At 39.0% G+C, this 18,630-nt stretch overlaps 1 protein-coding gene and 1 long non-coding RNA gene across 4 annotated transcripts in view; one reads left to right on the forward strand and one right to left on the reverse strand.

Annotated features, from left to right (window-relative positions):
- ADAMTS18 (ADAM metallopeptidase with thrombospondin type 1 motif 18) overlaps window positions 1-16,338 on the forward strand; it is a 75,593-nt gene extending 59,255 nt beyond the window's left edge. For all 3 annotated transcript variants that reach the window (XM_061458455.1, XM_061458454.1, XM_061458456.1), the window contains 6 exons: window positions 1,439-1,565; window positions 6,056-6,260; window positions 8,617-8,808; window positions 9,161-9,373; window positions 10,739-10,886; window positions 14,304-16,338. In XM_061458455.1, coding sequence (XP_061314439.1) covers window positions 1,439-1,565; window positions 6,056-6,260; window positions 8,617-8,808; window positions 9,161-9,373; window positions 10,739-10,886; window positions 14,304-14,419 — 1,001 coding nt within the window. In that variant the 3' untranslated portion in view covers window positions 14,420-16,338. The remainder of the gene's footprint in view (window positions 1-1,438; window positions 1,566-6,055; window positions 6,261-8,616; window positions 8,809-9,160; window positions 9,374-10,738; window positions 10,887-14,303) is intronic.
- LOC133271942 (uncharacterized) lies at window positions 13,812-14,888 on the reverse strand. The gene is made up of 3 exons (XR_009744303.1): window positions 14,762-14,888; window positions 14,277-14,361; window positions 13,812-13,932 (listed from the first exon to the last, which is right to left on the reverse strand). It is a non-coding gene; the product is annotated as an uncharacterized LOC133271942 (long non-coding RNA).
- Window positions 16,339-18,630: the final 2,292 nt, after the last annotated feature.

An 18,630-nucleotide genomic window follows, 5' to 3' on the forward strand; every position in this document is an offset into this window, starting at 1 on the left:
TTTGCAAAGGTGCATCAATACATATGGGGGTTACACTGAACACATGGTCCCTATTTTTTTATCTGACAACTTACAGTATAGATGGAATACCTTCATACATCCTTTATAGTAAAAAGAAAATCACACCGGTCTCAGTTCACGTCACTAACAGTGATTCAGTCTTTTTTTCTATAGGTAAGTCCATAGCCATATGATATCTTACATTGAAGTAATGTGGAAAGTAAATATGTGCTTTGATGGTATAATTTGGGAGCAAAGAAAGATAGCAAATAATGAGTAAAATTTATCTTACCTGTAGAGAATAATTGAAGACTAAAATATTATCAAGACCTTTACAAACAGTTGCACCTTAATTTTGTCACTGTTAAACTACAAATACTCGAGTTCTGCCAGCTCAGAGTCTGAAATCCTGTATAAGCTGAGGATTTCTTATTACCGTATTCCTATAGGTATTTGCATTGTGCAGACCATCTGTTTGTTCTTCTAAATCCTGGATGATCTGTCAGTGAAGGTAATTCTGGGATGTAATGAAAGCATAAAATTGGCATGTGGGGAGTCCTGCAAAAAGTATGGAAAATTAACATTTTAGTAGCCCTTAAATTGGAACTGAGTCATATAATAAGATTATACAATGCAGTTGTCTTTAATACCAAATAATAGGACTGGGTAACCAAGGAAATGATGCATTATGCTTCTGTATAGGAAAAATGTCCAGGTGAAATTCAGGAACCTCTTGCTATTATGTTGTCAGGCCTCACAGCATCTGAATAAACTGTTTATGGAAGAAAGACTCTCCAGGAGCGCTGTAGACATAAAATATGACAACTGTATTTTTATTGCTTCCCTTTAAAACAAATAAAGGTTGCAGCATGGATATAAAGATGCTAGAAGCATGGCTGTTTTCAAATTTGAGTTCCTGTGCCCAGTGAACCATGAGTGAGGGGAATGATACATCTCAATTAAAGATAAATTGACAAAATCACTTCATCTCTTAAGGCATTTGTGGTCTTCTCTGCCATCTGTCCTGATATTGACACTAGATGAGTTTAGGAGCAGGAACCTGCAGAATTCTATAAACACAAAATGTTTTGTTGTAGCCTGCAAGTGCATGAAGGCAGCTCTAAGCAAGCACTGATAGTTTCTGCAGGGAATTAGGATTTGAGGAATTACTGCTTTTTTGCTGTGGGAAGATTCTACAAATATGCTGTTTATAACTGAAATGTTTCATCTGACTTCAGTAGTACCTGTGTTGCAGAAAAGGGAATTAATGTTAAAAAATGCTGCCAAATTAAATCCTATTTTATTTATTTCAAGTCAGTGGAATTGAACCAAGCATGAGCTTCGACTTGTTTAGTTAAAATTCTTCCCTACTACTTTTTGTTCTTATATTTTGAATAAACATTTGTTTTACTGTATTTGTTTTCTAATACATCCATAGGACACATTACAACAAAAGCAATTTGTTTAGAAGATCATCGTACGCGAATTAATTCCTCCTTTTGTGGCCCAAGGATGAAGCCTTTAACTGAGACAAAACTATGCAACACTAATCCCTGCCCAGCATAGTAAGTGCTCTCTATTTTTGTACCTTTTTTGCTGTGCCTTATGACTGAGTTCACCATGAAAGAAGTCCTCTGACAGGCAGACAGGACTGTATAGCCTTCTAGATGAACCCACTTTTATTCTGTAACGTAAATCAGTAATTGTTTAAAAATGTTAGTTGTGTAGGCTTCTGCCCAACGATAATAATAGAGGCAGTATTTCTAATGTTGCTAAGCAGGACCTCCCGAGGATTGCTTGCAGCTCTATCACCATGCTGGGGTTAGCTATGTGACACCGAGTAAATCTAAGTTACTTAGAGGCCTGTTCTGCCGCCTTTACTCACCTTGAATCAGTAAGACCATTTCCTGAGTAAAGTGCTACTCCCCATGTGGAAGCTTGGCCCCATGACTCAGATTCCACATATTAGATTAGGTTAAAAGAACCTTGTGAAGTATAATTAGTGCTTTTTGGACAAAATGTCCCACAGAGTATTATGATACCAAGGAGAGGACTATCTAAACCGAATAAATCATCATCAATGCTCCTGGTGCCCACAAAAATAAATATGAAGACATTGCCTCTGTGAACAGTCTTATTTTCTAAAAGACATGAGAAAGGTGAGATGCAAAGGAAGACATTGACATACAGATAAGCGTTTAGAATCCAGCTGGCCTAAATCAATAGAGCTCCTTTAAAAACAAGTGAGTTATGCTGATTTATAGTAGCTGTAGTAGGCGTCCTTTGGAAAAAAAAATGCAGTGTGCTCATATAATTAAGCACAGTATTGTGTGGCTTGGAATATAAGTGGACAGATTGAAGGACACATTGGCCATCTTTCTCCTGCTGTTTTTTTTTTCCTCACTTTTGGATTTCTGACTTTGCAACCCTAGCATTGTTTTAATTTCATACTAAAGATCAGAAAAGCTGCAATATGTTCAACAAGACACTCTGACTTCCAGGACAGAGAATTTCTAAAGCGATGTGTTGAAAAATGAGGAGTCTTTCAGTGAGAAATAAAGACAGATGAAGATGCATTGAAGTGCACAGGCAGCAGAAGGCAGAGGAAATGGAGTAAAACTCTAGACCTGGTGTCATCTGCTGGTTTATTACTCTGTGGTGGTAAAAGCAATGGGCTGTAGAAGCAATTGGCTAAGTCTGCTCCCATACTTCACAAAATAACACATTTAATGAAGCTTAATAGAAAGCATTCCTCATCTCCTCTGTCCAGAAGAGGATGATGGGGCAAAGCAAAAAGATGGGTATGTTCTGCAGTGGCTTTGTTTTTACTTAAAAATCCATAGTTTGCAGTATGTTAAACATACTAAAAAATAGTCCAGTAATAGTTTGGAATTTCCTGCCAAATTTAAAGATTACAGAAGAGTACACAAAATCCAAATGGCAAATTATGCACTACGACCACAAAACGAGAGCGATAAGATTTAAGTAATGGCAACATGTGACATGAGAGCCACATGTTCCTGCTTCAGCAGTTTCTTTAGATTGCGTTTAGCCACACGATTTTCTCAATACCAATTTTAAATAATCTTTGTAGCCAAACACAATCCTTCATATGTGACTTATCTTCTGCCAGAACTATTTTTATCCAATGAACTCAGTATCATGTACACATAAATGTCTTGTCTATGATGTCCCCAGGAGTCTTTTTAAGTTGTTTATGCTTACCTTTGCTTTGATGTGGCCTTGTTATGCTATAAGGCTTCACCACAGTCATATTCATTTCTACTGACCACACACGAAATTGCCATTTCTGTTAACCAGAGATCCTGTTGTACTTTGAACATCCACTGATACCCCATCACTGAAAATGCTGACTATGCATTCTGACATGCAGTGCAATGTTTTCATGCCGAAACTGCTCTGATATTCTTAGCTTTACTACTTTTAAAACACAATTAATGACTTGAACCCTAAAAAGAGTACAAAAAAAAAAACAACCCATAAACCCCCAAGCCACCTTTAGGGAAACTCATTAATTAATTACTTTTGAATCCTTGGGATATGTTAATGTGTGGAGGATCTACATGTAGGACCATGTCTTAAGTTAACAGATTGCCATTCATCTGAGTGAAACTGTGCCAGACTCTCTGCTGAGGAATCTGCCCAGAAAGTCATGGCATGTAATAATTCCCATAAAACTGAGACAGCCAACATCAAAAAAATGTAGCTTTAATAAATAACATCAAAGAAACAAAGAATGCTTAATAGCCAGCAAGTAAAGCAAAAAGAAATATGGTACGTGCAACAGGCAAGGGAAGGAGATGACTAACACGAGATACAGTTTTGTGTCAGTTTTGTGACATAAAAGAGGCTCCAGAGTTACAAAGGTCAGTAAGGAATAATTACTGCATAAGAACAAAGACTTATTAGTCTGAGTAGGAACAAACTACTGTCCCGACAGCAAAGAACACAGAAAGGCATCGGTACTGTGCACTGTTGTTATTGGATTTCAGAGCTGCCAAATCTAGTCATAATTATTTAGTTATTTGAGCTAATGAAAGATACTCTTGGATCACAGCCCAGATAATCTTGGAAAATGGCAGTTTACTGCAGGACATTAAAGTAGGTTTATTGCCCTCGCCTCTGTGAAGAAGGAAACTTTCTGGACAGTTATTGTGAATAAACTCTTAAAATGAACATTTCTGGTAGTTCTACCAATCAGTGTTGTCAGAAACACCAAGGCAAACTAATTAAAAGTTGTAAAATGGATTAAAACTATAACCTTTTTTCCAGAAGTTTGCATTGCAATAGTCCAAATATTTATAAATCAGACAAAAAGGAAACTTCTGACGTGGTCTGGAATTACGTAACTACTGACTTTTCACATTAATATTTCTTTGTCCTTAAATGAGTGCTTTTTATATTTCCCACTAGTTTTGGCAGTTACTGAAGTTACTGACTGAGAATTGGGATTTCTCCTGTTCCCAAAGGGATTTTTCCAAAATAGGCTTTTTATACATTTTTTACAAATTAGAATTAGATTTGTCTTCAGGCAGATGTGGACAGACAAATGGGATGCTGTTCATCTTTCACACAGTAAGAAAAGTAAAAAAAACTATATGTAAGCAGCTATTTCAGTGGTTATGGGACTGCTGCTGTGAGAAACTGTAGGGTAGGCCAAGCAGCTGGATGTCAGATGAGAGCCTTTTCTGTGGCAAACATTATTAAAAATGTGCAAAATGGATGTTTTAAAATCTTTAATTTCAGTGCTGGGTCTTTAAATGAGACTTCTCAGCTTGAGTAGTTGTGTTTCCTTTATAGTTTCCTTTGTTCTTTCACTTCTGTTTTCCTATCTAGTAGTTATTTTATGGTCTTACATCAACAAAGACATGTGGTTGGTTGTTTGCAAAGTGTCCCACAAAGGCTGGGGACCCAATCAGTGTGTTACTAACAGAAGTACTGAGCAGCTACTAGTATTTAAAAACTGAACTTACCCTGAGCAATTGGTGGTAACTATTCAGACTCTTGTGTCACTTCTGTGACACGATGTGTAACTGAAGCGTGCCTGTGACTGGAGAAGGGATTTGCAGCTTTTGCTGGTTATATTTCCTTTGCTTTATTTAGATTCTGCATCATCTGTCGGCCAAATTTATTAGTCTGAGGACATTTAAATCCTCAAGACGCTAATGACAGGACTGCTGATTTTAGCAAGCAAATTCTTTTTTGTGAATAGAGGCCGGTAAGATTTGACATAAATAGCACTGGTCGGCACCATGCCAACATCTGTCTTGCTGCATGAGTGAACCTGCACACAAATGCACAGGAGGTACCAGCTCAGCTAAACTAGCCCCATTCCTTCTCTTCCACACCAGCTTTCCCTTTGTACCAGCTGAGGAGAATCTTCCTCCACTTCCCTGTCTTCTGAAGAGATGTAAAAAGGAAAAAATGTAAACCAAAAGGCAGAACTTTCCAATAATCAAATCTTATCGATTTTCAGAACTGTTTTCATTTATTTGTATTCTTCCTTTGGCTTTGGGTGTGTTTGTCTATTTGGAGATCTCTTCGGCAGCTAAAGTGACAAAAATTATCATCCTACCATTTATTTAGAAGAGGTTTTTCTTTTCGTGTTTTAGAGAGCTTTTTTTTTTTTTTTAATTAGAAGCATAGACGTGGTTAGAAAGGCATGGTGATTTGTTAGCCAAACCCTTAGATCTTCTGGATACTCCACCAGCCTGGCAGCATTTTTCACAATCCCTGTGGAATTCAAGATTCCAGGTCAAATTCACAGGCAAGCTGGTTCTGGTAGATGTAGAGCTGTAAAGAAGTAATACTAGTTTTTCTAGTTGTGTGACTTATATTTCGTCCCTAGCAAAATGCTTCATGCTTTGAAAATGGATGATATAACTAATTATGTTTTTTTGATTTCTTGAACAGATAGAAGTACATCAGGAGAGCAGGATCCCGAATAATTCCCATTTGACAGGGGGCTTGAATGAATTGATTTTATAAAGCTAACTAACTGGGCTCCTGTGTTTCTAATATGATTTTCTCTTAGCTGGTCAACAGGTGAATGGAGTGCATGCAGCAAATCTTGTGGAGGAGGGCAACAAACCCGTCTCATTCAGTGTGTTCAGAAAAGGGCTTTCCAAAGAGAGGAGGTAGTGGCCCATTCCCTGTGTCCCATCAGCACCCCTACGCAGGTGCAGATATGCAATAGCCAGGACTGCCCACCTGAATGGAGCCCTGGTCTATGGTCTCAGGTAATTTGGAGAAAATCTTGCATTTTTGTCTGCTGGCATAATGCAAATATTGCCAAAAAAAAAGTTCAGAAAGAATAACAATATGAACTTTGTGAGGGTCAGTACTTTGCAAGTGGCTCTGTTCATGAAGATAACATGTAAATAGGTATATATTTTAATTAGCCTTCCTATGTGCTTAGACAGGAGGGCTTGACAGAAGTGGGCATGTGGTGTCTTTTCTGGTATGTACAAACAGAAGGGTAATTTTTTCTGGTTTTATAACTGAAGGCTCTATGAATTCCTCAAAGCCATCACACCCCTCTGAGATTACTTCCCGCAGTAATATTAACTTTTCTCAGAGATTATAAGCAGTCACGGAATGAAGAAATATTTGGGGTTAGAGTTGTGTGTTAATGCACACACATGTGAATTATGGGTAAATAGATTTGTGATGTACATGTTCACTAATCACTTCTGTACATTTGCCTTTGTTAGAGTAACTGTTCCACTTCAAGTAGAGCACTGCTGCAATTAGTTGCCTGGAGGGGCATAAGGCCCCTGAGCAGATACCTGTGTGCACGCACCCTGCTCTGCAGACTTGACAACTGCCTGACATCAAACCAGCCTGATTTAAAACACACACACACTTACACAGAGCTCATCTCTGCTCTTTCTTTCACTCCTATTGATGCAGGTATGAACTGTTAGTGTAAGGATGAGTGAAGTACTGGGAAATCTGGGATTTAAGTGAGAGCTGCCAATACACTTATGTCAAAATAAGCTACGTTATTTTCACTTTTCCATCTTCATTTAGTCAGATTCAAGGTGGATTTAAATTTACTCAAAAATCTGTTACTTCTGTGTCTAGTTCGTGGTAATGTTACTCTTTGTGTGTTGAAGAACATCTTGACCTAAGCTGAGTAGCACAGACTGCCCCTCCAGCAGGGTGCCCATAAACTGGCCAGGACAGACAAGTAATTACTCAACACTCCACTGCAACAGTTTTAACACTGAAAAATGGAACTTTTTTTTCCCCTATATGTGAAGGAAACCTTAGTGTGGGAGGAGACTGTAAAAAGCGAGTATGATCATTAGATCCTTAAAAAGGAAGAAAGAACAGTCTTCAAATGCATTCACACTTTCAAACTTTTCTCCCTCAAAAACTAAATTAAAAAAACCCACCACAATTAAAACAAACAAAATAAACCAACCAATCAAAAAAAAAAAAAAACCCCGAACCAAATTTCCTTCTCTTTAGGAGGTGTAAAATTCAAGTTGGAATTTTCAAATAAGCCCATGAAAATTAACCTCACAAGTACTGCTGAAATGTAGTGAACAGACCTATTGAGCAAGTTGTTAGTGAGGATTTTAAAATTCAGCTGAAAGCTGTTATATCACATGCTCAAAGGAGCTAAAGAGGGGAAAAATGCAAAATATTCAACCTCTCTACACAAACCAGAGTAATTTTAAGTGAAAAGAGTTGTTTATTGTTTTGGGGAAAGATTAAGCATAGAGATTTTCAGAATGCAGATATTTCTGTTGTATCCTCAGTATAACTCTGCTTTCAAGACATCTTTTTAAAACATTTGGGTTTTAATACTAGTGCAGGACTTTGCCTTGGAATGTGCCCCTTAATTATTAATAAGAACAATTGGAAAAGGATGGAAGAAGGTAGAAAGCTGGCAACATTATTTTGGGGCCGTTCGTTTCTTCATTTCATAGGAATAGCTCATTCATGCATTTTGTTGTATGCTAAGACAGTGGAAACTACAGAATGTATTTTCAAATAAAACCCAATGCAGCAGTGTGTATTTATTCACTGGGGACTTGCCCTAAGCTTCAGTTGTAATCTTGGCAATTAAAATATCTCTGGTCAAACTTCCTAACCATTGTCTGTATCAGATTCTGTCTTGTAGTGAGATTCATTTGGTGAAGGAGTTATGTACTGATTCCCTGGGTAGTTTTCTCTGCCTGTATCCCATCCCTCTAGGCCAAGGTGAGGACAAAATAACAAATAGCTGAGAACTTTGTTGGGAGATTTTGCGATGGGAGGTTAGGACCAGCTTTCAGCTATACTGCCCAGGGAAAAAAGCATATTGCTCACAAGTCCAACTTACCTCATCTACGGAAGAGAGATATTACTTATCTGTTCTATATGGAGGCTGTAAGAGTTCAGAGTTTACATTAAGAAAGAACTTAGAACAGTGTTTCAGAAGTGACATACAGATGTTACTGTTATTTACCAATAGAATTTCAAGTTTACTTATAATGGCAGCTACCCAGCACATTAGCCATGGTTTCTGTGCTCTGCTGTAAAACACAAACAATGCCAATTTTCATTTCCTCTAGTTCAAATGAATATTTCTTTCCATCACAGTGCTCCAAGACTTGTGGGAGAGGTGTTAAGAAACGGGATGTCTACTGCAAAAGTACTGGTTCTCCCAAGGTTAAAATCTTGCCTGAAAGTATGTGCAGCAAAGACCATAAACCTGAATCCCATCAGACCTGTGTGCTAGGACGCTGCCCCAAGAACGACCGGCTCCAGTGGGTGGTTTCTTCCTGGAGTGAGGTAAAGCAGTATGGTTACATGGCTTGGCTGCTCTTGGAAATATTGACTCAGGGATATGCACAAATCCTGTGGGGGAAAAGCTGAGCTGTCATTTTTTAATCAGGTGTGCTAGGCAAGCAGCTGGAGAAACACAGCTCTTTACATACAACTGCAGTTAGATGTACCCCAATGTCTTTGTCTTTCACTGACTCAGATTCGTATTTCATTTTACACATTATGGAACATGGTCTTGTGGGTTTAGTTACATAGTGTTTCTGTAGTTTTGCATAACTGGGGGTCTCTTGCACATAGCACAGTCTCCTTTATCTGCATGTGTTCCTTTAGATTTAAACAGTATACTTTGTCCTTGCAGTGCTCGGTCTCCTGTGGCCCAGGTGTACAAAAACGAGAACTAAAATGTGGAGAGAAAACCATCCATGGGAAATTGATCACCTTTCCTCAGAGAAGATGTAGAAACATCAAAAAACCAAACACTAAGCTGGAAGAAGGTTGTAACAAGGGAGCCTGTCCATCGCAAATGCTGTATAACATGGTGTCTGGCTGGTATTCCTCACCCTGGCAGCAGGTAGGAATGGGAAACTTTCTCACCTCTCCCTGTCCCAGCTAGCACTTTGTCCAGCACTGTTTCATGTCTTGACTTTTACAGGGCTTATAAAAGGATAGTGTTTTTCTACGCAGTAGCTCAAGTAGCAGCCCTTAGTGCTTTTCACTATGCAGCATTAGAGAACAAAATAACTGCAGAGTGGCTCTTGGACAGTGTATCCACTGTAATTAGAAGTTGGTTGTGGTGATGGACTTAGGGAGCACCAAACCTAGGAAAGCTGTGGTGTCATATGCCACAGAACAAGCACTAGAGCTGGGATGTCACAAACACCAAGCTACCTAGATAAAAGCTATCACTGGTCTTACATTGTGCTGTAGTCAAACATCCAATTGTATGGAGGAGACATCTCCAGGGCTAGCTTTCCACAGGTGTCTCCTGCACCTACCTATTCTCTAAAGAAGGATACACTACTCAGGCGCTGAAACATGGTGCAGCTGGTCCACATCCATCATGTACTTTGGTGGAGCTCATTTCTTTGTCCTGAAACTGAAGAATGTCACCTAAAAATGTTATTCATGCTTGAGACGCACTACATTCTGTGCTCATTTTCCAACACTTTCTTCTCAGTCTTTTTCAAACTGCACTGTGGTTGAACTATTACATATCTATATGCACAATGTATTTGAGCATCTGCACAGATTGCCTGGAATTCACTAAATGCTATGATTAATTATGGGATCAGTCTGTATTTGTTTCTACATTCTTGCAAACAAGCTTCTGTATTTCTGGAACTTATCTACTTTATGAGTCATATATCAATGAGACACACACTCATTTAATAACATTTACATGAAACAATGTATGCCTGACAATTGTAATCAGATGAAAATGATCACATTTATCTTAAAGACAACTTTTCATGAAACACATACAAGTAAAAGGCTTATTAACTTTTAAATACTTCATAGATCTTCCTGCAAATGCATAGTGGTTCTCCCTAGATACAGCTATAATTATGGTTCCAATGGGAGTTTTATCCCTGTTCAGACAGCAGGATTGGGCCCAGAGGCTGAGAGTTCAAAGAAATCAGTGCAGACAATCAGGAACAGGTTTTCTTCAGTGTTTCATGTCTGTCTCCATGCCTGAGTGAGGAACCAGATTTTCAGCCGAATCCTTAAATAACCAAACTTTTGGAAGGGAGAGCAGATACATGTGTCTTTGAAAAGTTGGTCCTGATGGGGGTTGCTGCACAGCAACACATCCTTTCCTCACCTCTCTTGCTTTGAAAGTCTCATCCAAAGCTCTGAAAGTTACTGCTTCAGCTTTTGTGGGCTCCCAGAGAGTCTCTGTAAATGAAAAGCGGCTTTTACTGTTTCCTCTTCACAGTGCACAGTAACATGTGGAGGGGGAGTGCAAACCCGCAGTGTACAGTGCCTGCGCCATGGAAGACCAGCTTCTGGGTGCTTGCCCCAGCAGAAACCAGCAGTCCTGAGAGCCTGCAACACTAACTTCTGCCCCATCCCTGTGAAAAGAGGTAAACCCCAGCTCTACATGCTGCAGCAGGGTTGGTTGCTTGGAACTCTATATCGAGCAAAAATCACCTTTTCCAGTTACGCCCACTGAGGATTTGTATTTGGCATGTTCCTTCATAAATGATTTTTCCCCAGACTTTCCAGCTTTACAGTTACCATCTGATACTACAGCATCTCTTTTCTCATAATGAACTCTTTTAAAGCACACTTGGGAGCATAACTGACACAGGAGATGTAAAAAGAAAGAGTTTGTCAAAAAGTAAGGTCGTTTGGTTCTGAGCTTCATCTTTATCCTATCTTGTTGTATAACATAAAAACATCCTATCCTGTTACTGGTTTATGGTTAATAATAGTAATTTTTGAACTAAGCAATGTGAATTTGCTATACAGGTTTAGCCTTTTGAAGTCTGCCCAAACTTCAGATTGCACCATATCCTGAGAGTCCCAAAACATTTTGTCTAGAATGTACATCTCTGCCTACTACTTCTGATTAGCATAAGATGTGCAGTCAGGGAGCACTGCTAAGGTCTGTCCCCATTTTTATGTCTACTATGTTCCACTCCCCCTCTCCAATGTGTTTTGCAATTCTAGAGGAGCAGGAGGAAGAAGAGGGTTTGTGTCACTCTGAGTGACAGCAGAGGAGTTCTCGCAGAACCACAGCAGAAAGCAAGTGGTGCATTAGCCCCATCCCACATATTTGCTGACAAGCTGGCTACTGTTTATGACTCCTTCTTAACTTAAAAGGCTTATAGAGATCCGGGTTTGTCCCATATAATGCTAGTTATCTAGGTCTGCTAAAGCACTAAAATACCATACATCAGCTGTCTTGTTACCATTTTAAACCTGGGAGCTGCAAGTAACCTCTGTAGAACCCAGGCCAGATTGCAAGAGAAAGGTGGTAACAGAGCTGGGAGCAAAGGTCAAGCTCTGGCCTTGCATCTTGTGAGCTGACATTGGCCAGCCACCCCCTCCTTGACACCAACTGCTGCCATTCACTGCACAGAGACCCCGGAACACCCAGAGGTTTCTTAACAGACTCTTCACTGCATCATCTCAGGACATGTAGTTATCAAACTGATATATCAGGGGACCTGAATGCAAGCAAGGATGTATAGATTAAATGGCCCTGAAAAGGATAAGTGAATAGTTCTGTATTTTTATAAGTAAATGTTCCTAACACTTCAGATTAGCCTTCCTAAAAAGTTCTGCTGTACTTTGGAGTTTCTGTATTATGTCCTTTTCTGTCATGACATAGCAAGCACTTTTCATTCACCTTTGCTCTGCTCTGCTGTATTTCATGTCTGCAGTAATGTCTGTTATTAATTTTTGCCTTGGCCTGTTTCTGTCTCTCCTCACATCTGCAGGAGCCCTTTCTCCTTTATTATAACTGGGTCATCAGGCCCTAGAGATCAATTATCTCTTCACTGCTCTGTAACTTTCTGTCTAAACCAGCAAAAAGAGAGGGAACCAGCTGTGCTGGAATCACATTGAAGCAAATGAGTTGCTATTATCAGCCATGTAGCTCCAGCTCAGTGATCACAGTCAAGAAATTAATGTTTCAGGGAGAGTTTACACACTTTCCTAGACAAGCTGGGTCATTTCCATCCCTCTGTTAGATGCTGTTACGGTCACTGTAACTCTGAGGAAATCCAACTGCCTGTAATGAATGAAAATTTAAACAACTCAAGTATAAATACTTGAGTAAACAGAAATAAGAAAAGGGCATCTTGATCCACATCCATTGAAATCTGTGGAACTCTTTGCGTTAGTTTCAATAGTCTCTGGATTAGGTCCCAAGAGTAAAGTTTTCAGCCTTACCTCTGTCATGTCAGCACACTGCACTGTGGTGTTCAAAAGGGGCAGAAAGACTTACTCACATTGACTCCTTAGTGCTTATAAAGTTTTTTAAACAGCAGTTTGTAACTTGAAAGTCTCAATCAGAACAGCTTTCTGCACTTTGTGCTGTGTGCATTTTCCCAGTTCCTGGACAGCCCTTTGTTCGAGATCAGTATTTTATTTATGTAGCTTTAGCATTTACAGACAGGCTTATTTTTTAAAAAAACTGAAGAATAAAATGGCATATTTAAATAAAATATTATTATTTGCTTATTAATTCAAATAAATATGAGGGTGATAGAGGTATACAAAATCATCTTTGCCATCATATAAAATGGAATCAAAAAAAGCAAAGTGGTGACTAAAGAAGCTCATGTAGAGACAGAGAGCACTCCTGGCCCAAAGACTATGACAGAGTTGTCTGTGCTATGTGAAGGAGCATTTATCTTCTGTGACTCAGCTTAGCTGATGGGAGAGCACAGACAATGGTGGCGAGATTTTTCTTCACTGTCTCCTTGTAAATTCCTTTTATTGACCATGTAAACAGTAGTTCTGAGAGTTGAATGGAATCTTTTCTCATGCTCACAGGAGATTTCAGTTTAGCTATAAATTTTGCTAAACCTCATTTAAATGTCTTACTGCTCTCTCAGACATGGTGAGTTTGTTTATAAATCATCCATATGAATCATCACTCTGCTCTTTTAAAGGAGCATAAAGCATCCACTACAGAACTGTGGAAAGGAGCAACTATGAAATGTTTTTAAAGTGAGTGGGCTGTGCGTATAAATGATCTGTATGTAAATTTAAGTGAAATAAAATCTTAATTGAAAAATACAGTGTATTTGTAATTAAAAGCTGTGCTTTTCAGAACTAAACATTATCAGCCTGTCTCTCTTCCCAGTGTGGTTAATTAAGATTTCACCAACATAGTTGAAGTGCTAAAAGCCCAATTCATGCACCCCATTGAAGTGTCTAAGCAGAGATTCCTTAGGCTGCCTTCACAGTCAGAGAAAGAAGTCCCTCTAGCAAATGTGGGAACACAAACCTACAGTATAACCCTCTGTGCACACGTGTGCTCGTAGCAGGATCCTTGGACTCTGACTGCCACACACTTGGAGTGTAGAGGCACAGGTAGACTCCATGGGATGGATGTTGGTGGCAAGCATCAGTCAGCAGCATGCCTGGAGCAGGCTCCCTGGTACAAGTTCCTGGCTTCAGAACAACATTTGTAACTGGAGATAAAAGCACAGATGATTTTTTTTTATCCTCCACAGAGGAATTGCTTTCTGTATTCCCGAACGTGGGCTCTCAGTTTTTTGATTCCTGTAACCTCTGATGTATCATTATATCAGCTCTATGTCTAGCAAATTAGCAATTTGGATCTCTTAACAAACTAATCACCTCTCTTAACAAATTAAAAAGCAAACTAGAATTTTTGAGCTAAAGAAAGCTCCTCTTTGAACTGAGTCACCCATTGTGTTTTTAACATTACCAAATGCATACAAGTGTATGAAAACTATTGCCTGACTTGTATACTTGCCAAAATAGAGTCTTACCATTTTGCTTGGATTTCTCTCCTTCAGATGATCCTTCTTGTGTGGACTTCTTCACTTGGTGTCATCTGGTACCCCAGCACGGTGTCTGTAACCACAAATTTTATGGCAAGCAATGTTGTAAATCATGCACAAAGAAGAACTGATAGCATGTTATCAACCCACCAGTGACAGGATTCACTTCTGCAATTTATGTTGGAATTAACTTTGCTTTGAGGCAAGACATGGTGCCACATAAACCACTGATGGAAGAGCCATTTTCTAAGGAAATGTCTGAGGTACAGTAATTATTGGAGATATGTTGAAAAAAGAATGTTTCTTTGTTTTTTTTCTTTATTTGCTGACCTCACTAAAGTACAGGGTACTATGGATCACTTGAACACTGAGACTCGAAGGGGCAGTTCTTCTTTCTTTTTAAGAGTTATTTTGCACTGTCCTATGTTATGAGGAAGAAACTGAGGCAAGGAAGCCTCTTCTGGCTAACTTACCAGAATGCAAAGCAAAAGAGACTGGGAGCCTGAGGAGGAAGGTTACAGCATGGCAGCTTGACAGATGGCACTATCAAAAGCTTTCCCTTTATGATGCTGTCATCCCAGGGTAAGGAGGTGGTTTGCTGCCACTGCCACAGAAAGACACTCCAACGGCTGTTGTCTGGAGAACGCAGCGTCACATGTGTGACCACACGAAGTAATTAGTGCACTACAAAGATAAATGGTGCTTCTCTATTAGACTTGCTGCTGGAAAGGCAAGTTTTGCATCATGCTAATGTTTTTATTAATTTGAAGAATTCCTTTTCTGCTTTATGTAGGAACTCAGAGGTGGTTAACTAGTAACTTGAAATGTATTCCTAGAAATATTCAGCATTAGAATATTTGGACTTTTAATATTGCTGTGTTACAAGTAAAATAAGATTTCATGTTTCAATTAACTCAAGGAACTCAGATTTACTGAACTCAATGGTTATGTTTTCAACTTCCTACGCTCAATAGGTATGTCATTTTAAAATTTAAACTTGATATTTTAAAGTAGGTTTTACTCAGAAGGTAGGTTATTCGAATGACAAGATAACTGAAGCATGTCTTCCTTTTAATTGCAAATCTCTGCAAATTTTGATTCATCTTTTACCCAAAGGAAATAACACAACTATTACAATCCATTACTTCATGCTAGACTTCTCTAAGATATTTAGTTACACAGGTTATATTAAAAAAAAAAAAAAAAAGAAAAAAATAAGTGGATGATTTACTCTAACCAAATGAAAGGCAATTCTATTTTTATACATTCTCCTGATAGTTTTATTTAGTTCAAAATTCACCAGCAAACAAAAGAAACGTAAACATAATGATATCTGTGATCATTCAGTATCACGATGCTTGGTGACACTACGCTACAGTTTAAGGTTTCTGCATTGAAAAACCTCTAGCCTCTTTGCCAAACCATTCTGAGATGGGGATGTGTCCTACTGTAATTTTCTGGGGAGCGCCTATGAGGGCCATATTTATCGAATTCCACCCAATCCCACAACTCCATTTGATGAATGTAGTTCAGTTTTACTGTTTCTTTAAAGTATCGTTTCAGCGGCAGATTAGCCAGCTCAGCACTAATGGCAGACAGTGGTCACTTAAAATTAGCAGTTCCTTCTGCAACAATTTAAATTAAAACCATGTATGCTATGATACTTTAAGAAATGATTATTGGAAACATATCTCAGCCTACACCGTTCTGTCTTGATATTGGACGTTGTGTAATTATAACCTTTTTTCTAGGAGAACTACATGGGGGTTTTTTGTCTTGTTTTTATAATTGTGTCCTTTTTATTATTTGATGTAAAATAATTAATTTATTAATGCATAGCTTTTCCTTTATATTTCTTTGCTCCCTTCCTTAAGTGACAACTGAGAAAAGAAAATCGTAGTGTCACAAATATGAATTATGGTGTAAAAAAAGCAAAAAATATAAGTGTAATATTTAATTATTTTATAAGCTTTGTAATAAAGTACTCTAACTGTTTCACTATATTTGGAATTGTAAAATTCATGAATAAAATATAGAGCTTATAAGTAAATACCAAGTAATGCAAGTGATGAATGCATTCATCTGCGTTTGTGTTGATAGTCCTGTAATGTCTTTATTAAACGCTGCCCTGTTTTCTCCCTAGTCTCTGCTGATGTGTAGCTGGCTGTTGTCTATGACTCTGAGCAGCCTTCAGTTCTGTGCAGGGGGAGCAACAACTGCTGCCCCCCAGGAAAAGCCCATCCTTTGGGGCAGTGGAACTTTAGCCACCAGAGCTAAGTGTGACCCCTCTGCCTAACCATGCCCCCACCATGCAGGTCTTGTATGGGTTAATAGTGGTGGGGACTCCTCAAAACAGTCTGTTTGAGTGTTAACAAGCTGTTATGATGAATGGGATGGAGGTCATTCCTTTCAGGCACTCAAAGTCAGGCAAATGTGCCAGGGTCATGTGAAACTTCACTACTCTTGAAGGTCCCATTATACTGGTGAGTGAGGAATGCATGCCTGGTTATTCAACAGAGGGAATGTATTGTAGTTGCCTTTTAAGAGCAGAAGATGTTTCTCATTTGACTGACTACCCTATCACTGAAGCAGCTGGCTTGGGCTGTGCCCATTTCAGGCACAAAAAGGCAAAATGGACCTAACTAACTTCATGGTTCTATTTTCAGAACAACACAAAAGCTAAAAAACACAAAAATACCATTGCCTTCCCCTCCTCCTGCCATATGGAAGGCAAAACTGACCTACCCCTTCTCTCATCAAGGCAGTGGAAACTTGTTTAATCACAGAACCAGTGTGATTCCTCCCTGCATGTATTGCTCTGCAAGGTGGTTTGCAAGGTATGAAGCCTCATTCAACACAGCATTAGGTTTTACAGCCTCCCCCATCTGCCTGGGGATGCTTATTTTCCTAAAAATGACTCAGCTAAGAAGTTTCCAAGCCAATCCCTAGTAGGGACTATATCAATTCACTGCATCTTTTCATATACATATATTCTCTAACATTATTTGTCGTTTTTCCCTTCTTTCACCGTCGGTTCTCTGACAACAGCAAGCTATACCAAGTATTGCTGATAAGATATACTCAGCATGCTTCTGCCTTACTTACAGTATACTCTGGCAGGCGATAGTAAGCAATACATCAGTCTGCTCCTGAAGGATTCTCAGCAAGCCCTCCTCTGAACATTATTTGGACTAGTGATTTCAGTAATTAATATGCCCACATAAGAATTCAGACTCTTAACCACTTTGTGTTCTGGGCTAGAATTTTGGAATTAAGATGAACTGACGGTTGTCAGTGAATTACAGTGTTGGAGATGTATGTTGAAAGAGGAAATATTGCATAAAGATGTGCTATTGTGTGGTTGGATCGACCCCAAGTCCACAACTGTTTTATTGCTGAGCCCTTACAATGATATTTGGTATACAAAGCCTGGCAGTTTTCTAGAAGTATATTGCTGGAAGGCTCACTTTATAAAGCAGAATGGGGTCTTTTCACAAAGGAATAGCTCCATTTCCTGTAGTCAGCTTTCATCACTCAGGTGAAGGATGCATCTGCCTAAAACTCAAACACATATTTAATGAATGGCTTGATTGTGTAAATCAAACTCAGCTATCTCGGATGCCCAGAAGACATGAAATGTTGGAGACAGATGAACGTTTAGTTGCATGTGGTTTTATGGTAACATGATCCATATCCCATATTTCCTTTATTTTTTAGCAAATCCTATTCAAAGCGTCAATAAAATAACATTATTATTTCTACTGTAATAGAAGTCCAACCGCACTGAGTCACTGAGATCCCATTGTGTACAACATGTACTCATGTCATAGAAGGCTTATGGTCCCAAGTGTACAATAAGGAACAATAGGAAAAGAAGATGTTAACAGTGAGTTCATTGTGATTAGGAGAAGTGTTGCTTGTGGCTCCCTGTCTGTCTGCCTGGATGCTGCAGAACATTTCCAAGGTGGCTCCACGCAGATAACACCAGAAAGAGCAATAGTGAGGAACTTGACTCTGTTTTAAAAGCAACCACTGAGCATTGCTGAAGTCTGGGTGGACAGCGGAGGGTAGAGACAGAAGCAGAGGAATGAATCAAAGCACTGGAATGAATCAAAAATGAGGTGTGTGCAGTGCTAGGTCCTAACCCAGACAGTGCCTCTCTCAAGATAAAAGCAACACCTGCAGAGTGTTCTGACTGTTAGCCTGGCAGTTATCGGGAACTAGAGAGAGGTGTTTTCAGCAAGGCAGTAAGTCATCTTTCCATCAACAAAAAGGTCTGAAATAAGGAGAGGAAGCTGCTAGAAAACACCTTGAATTCCTCCCCAGCCAATATTGCATAAAC

Source organism: Pezoporus flaviventris, unplaced genomic scaffold, assembly GCF_033815535.1.
Source record: "Pezoporus flaviventris isolate CSIRO_AGI_PZ_B2104156 unplaced genomic scaffold, CSIRO_AGI_Pfla_v1 ptg000027l, whole genome shotgun sequence".
In the NCBI taxonomy this organism is placed as follows: Eukaryota; Metazoa; Chordata; class Aves; order Psittaciformes; family Psittacidae; genus Pezoporus; species Pezoporus flaviventris.